The 3848-nt window shown below is 33.9% G+C and overlaps 1 protein-coding gene across 1 annotated transcript; it reads left to right on the top strand.

The window, feature by feature from the left end:
- The first annotated feature begins 1295 nt into the window (after positions 1–1295).
- Positions 1296–1908, top strand: LOC120165075 (auxin-responsive protein IAA20-like). Its single transcript, XM_039174661.1, has 3 exons — positions 1296–1499; positions 1564–1708; positions 1808–1908. The coding sequence occupies exons 1-3, from the start codon at positions 1296–1298 to the stop codon at positions 1906–1908; spliced, it is 450 nt and encodes a 149-aa protein (XP_039030592.1).
- Positions 1909–3848: the final 1940 nt, after the last annotated feature.

Here is a 3848-nt window from a genome sequence, read left to right as displayed (position 1 = left end):
ATTTTCTAAACATTCTCAAAGTATAAATTCGCATAGAATAATCATTTCCTGAAAATAACTTAGTTATATCAAAGAATAGTTCTAAAATATCTCAAATTTTTTCAAGCATTTCCCATTCTTCGATGTTTGGATAGTGAAAAAAGAAGAATCAACAACAACCATTTACTTAAAAGCTTCCTGATATAAAATAGCCCTATTAAGCATCATGTATGTAGAGTTCTATCTTGTAGGAACATCAAGCCACAATACTTAGTTTCTTCTATCTTGGCTAATTTCACACTACCACTACAGCAAAAATGTTCTACAACGGCATTTTTAGCGGCGTTTTGAGAGTAAACGCCACTAACTTTAAATATATAGCGGCGTTTACATTCCAAACGCCATAAAATGGTAACTTTAGCGGCATTTTATATAAAATGTTGCTACATAGTAGTACTTTAGCGACGTTTGTATAAAAATACCGTAATATGGTTCATCTATAGTGACATTTTTTAACAAACGCCACAAAAAAGTAGTACTTTAGTGGTGTTTTATACAAACATCGTAATATGGTTCATCTATAGTGGCATTTTTTAACAAACGCTGCAACAAAGTAGTATGTTAGCGGTATTTTATACAAAAGTCACAATAGTGTTTATCTATAGTGACATTTTTCAACAAACGTCACAACAGAGTAATACTTTAGTGGTGTTTTTATTCAAATGTTGTAATAGGGTTCATCTATAGTGATATTTTTTCAACGAACGCGGCAACATAGTAATTTTTAAATTCTGAAATTTGAATGGCATTTGTCTTTTCAAGCATTAGTTTAGAAATAACCCAGTCAATTTATTTGCTTGCTGCCCTATTTGCTTCGATCCCTATTTGTTTCGGTCCCTTCACTGTTCCTTATCGAACTAATTGCGGTCATTGGTATTGCGATACTTCTTTTTCAACTTCCTTTCCTTTTCTTTTACAATTTTATTTGGTTACCACAGTCTGAAGTTTCCTTCTGTTTGTTGTTTCGTTGGTTAGAAATTTTTAAGAAAGGAAAAGAAATAGGGTTTTCCTCTGTAATTTTTTGTTGAGCTTTAGTTTAGGGTTTGATTAACTGAATCATTTCAAATTACTTAAAGTTTTCACTGCTTAACGTTAAATTTTTCCTCTTTAACTTTCCTCGGAACTTTAAAATCAATATTGGGAATGTACACTATGCTTCTTCCTACAAAATTTCCTACTCTTTGTATTATTTTTGGTGATTTTTTTTTTGTTTATTTAAACCCAGTGTGGCGGCTCATTTGTCTTCATCTCTCAAAATGGGTCGGGCAATGGCTACCAGTTCTTCGTCTTCCAGCTACAGTACCGACCTCTTTGCTTTCTCAAGCACCGCTTCTTTCTCTTCCTCCTCCCAGAGGGACCTCAGCACAAATCTTCACCTTGGTCTCAGAATTTCGATTAGCCCTCCTTATGCAATGTGTTTATCTGGTCTTTTGAATGTAATAAATGCTATTGCTATTAGAGTCAATAAGATACTGCAGGACTAATGAAGAATCTGGTGTATCCTAAATCAGAGAACCGATGAAGGTGGTGGTAGAAGAAGAATACGAGTGCAACAACTCAACATTCTTTGCCAAGGTTTACATAGAAGGAATTCCTATTGGGAGAAAACTAGACCTGATGGCTCACGAGAGTTACTATGATCTGATAAGGGCTCTTGAGAACATTATCTGTAAGATTCAGTTTAATTCCCTTCATTTTTTAATTGAGAATTTAATGTTTTTGAGCAGAAATGGGGAGTTATGAATGACAGGGGAATTATGAATGACAGGGGCAGAGGCAGAGGTGGATGGAGATAAGTGTGAGAAATGTCATGTGTTGACGTATGAAGACAATGAAGGGGTTTGGATGGTGGTTGGTGATGTTCCTTGAGAGTAGGTTATCAAACTTCTCTGCATTTGTAAATTTCAGAATACTAGTAGAGCTGAAATCTGATCTTATAATGCATGTTGTGTATAAGATGTTCTTGTCAGCTGTGAGAAGATTGAAGATCAGCAAGTGCTGAAGCAAAATACAAAGTCGTTGGTTTTAAAAGTAGATATCTTGTTGTGTTCCTGTCGAGTGCAAATTAAAGGAATAGGTAGGCGGGGAAAATGGGATAAGTTTAGGATTTTGAGTGTACATTCCCAATACTAAAATGATAAGAGTAACAAAGCATCAGTTTTGTCTTTGAGCTGATTTTAAAGTACCGTGGATCTTCTCCCTTAGCAAGTTCAAAGCTTTAGGTTTCAGTAGAGCTGATTTAAGAATGTTTTCTTGGTCTTGCCTTTTATGATTTTGAGTTTATTATGTTCATGTTTGTGGAATGCGCTTCAATGAACAGGTTAAAGCAGGCATTGAAAGCTGGCTTTAACCATCTTGTTTTTGAAGACAATTATGATATTGGAACTGGAGATCATTATTCACTGAGGCAGATATGTGACCAGTTCTATATAAGATGTACATGCTCTGACACCATTTTATCTGCATTTCTTTAATCCTTTTTCATTATGTCTGAAATTCATATCCTTGAATTCCATGCTTGTACTCCCTCATTTTGCCATATTTGAGTGGTATAACCTCCTCTTTCTTGGAGTTGCGCGTGGATTCATTCAGGTATGTGTGCTATTATATCCACATGTATACTCTACACGCTAGTAAACTTGGATGCTTAGTGTTTTTTTTTCTTTCTTGCTTGTCTATTCTCTCCTTTGACACATACAACTTTAAAATTATTGGCTTTGATTCAGTGATCTTTTTAAGAATACTGTTGTGTGTCGTTAATATTTCAGATGTTTTTCTGTATAATTTAATGGCACCCATAGATTCATTTATTTTCCTGCGGTTGTGACAGTACCAGTTCATTTGTTTGTTCAATTAGGCATGTGGACATAAATGTTGTTTTTTCATTGGAGAAGATATGCAATTTTACTTTATTTTTCATTTTTTTCACTAGTATTACAGTGTTTTCCTTCCCTTTTACTCAGATTATTAGCTATGAGTTTTTTATGGATGCAGCTACATGCTTTTTGCAGTTATGTGGAGGTAAACCTTCAGAAGGGGTTTTGTTGGTGCGTTCTGGTCTCTGTCTTCTACAGCAGTGCTAAACCTCTATGAACTTGGATGCTATGAGTTTAAGTGCCCTTCATGGTTTGTTTATGCTTCTGGGTTCAAGTTAGAAACTTATTTTGTTTTATATTATACAACAAGGTTTTGTTAATTTATTTCGTTCTAGGTTCAAGTAAAAAACTAATTTTGTTTTATTTTCCATTTTCTCCGACGCTTATTATTGTTTTTAATGAAATGAATTGAGTTGATTATTCTGTAAGTTTACTATTTGATAAAGAAATTGAAACATTTCTTGGAAAAGGAAAAAAACTACTATCTTTTGGGAAGACTCATTATTTATAATAGTTATTCATTTGTTCATACTGTCTAGGCTATTGCTTTTTGTTACTGCAAAATAACAGCTGCCGCTACCAGCTCTTTAAATAATTACATCAGACCCAAGGTTTAAACTCATCAGTAAAATAATATTATATTAACATTAATGGAAGTTTAAGGATTAAGATAGTGATGATCAATAATTTACAGGTTCAATGAAGAGCAACCCAATCAAATCTGCCTACGTCAACCTTTTGCAAATAGTGTCGTTTGTGGTAAAAATAACACTACAAATCAAAATATATAGCGACATTTTGTATTAAAAACGTCACTAAAAATAATAGAATTAGCGACGTTTGTGGGAAAAAATGCTACTAACAACAAAAGAATTACCGGTGTTTATGACAAAAAAAGCCACTAAAGACAGGCTAATTAGCGGCGTTTGTGAA

This window comes from Hibiscus syriacus, unplaced genomic scaffold, assembly GCF_006381635.1.
Source record: "Hibiscus syriacus cultivar Baekdansim isolate YM2019G1 unplaced genomic scaffold, ASM638163v2 tig00111566_pilon, whole genome shotgun sequence".
In the NCBI taxonomy this organism is placed as follows: Eukaryota; Viridiplantae; Streptophyta; class Magnoliopsida; order Malvales; family Malvaceae; genus Hibiscus; species Hibiscus syriacus.
Note: the sequence above shows the minus strand (reverse complement) of the source record. Positions and strands in the feature narration are given on the sequence as shown.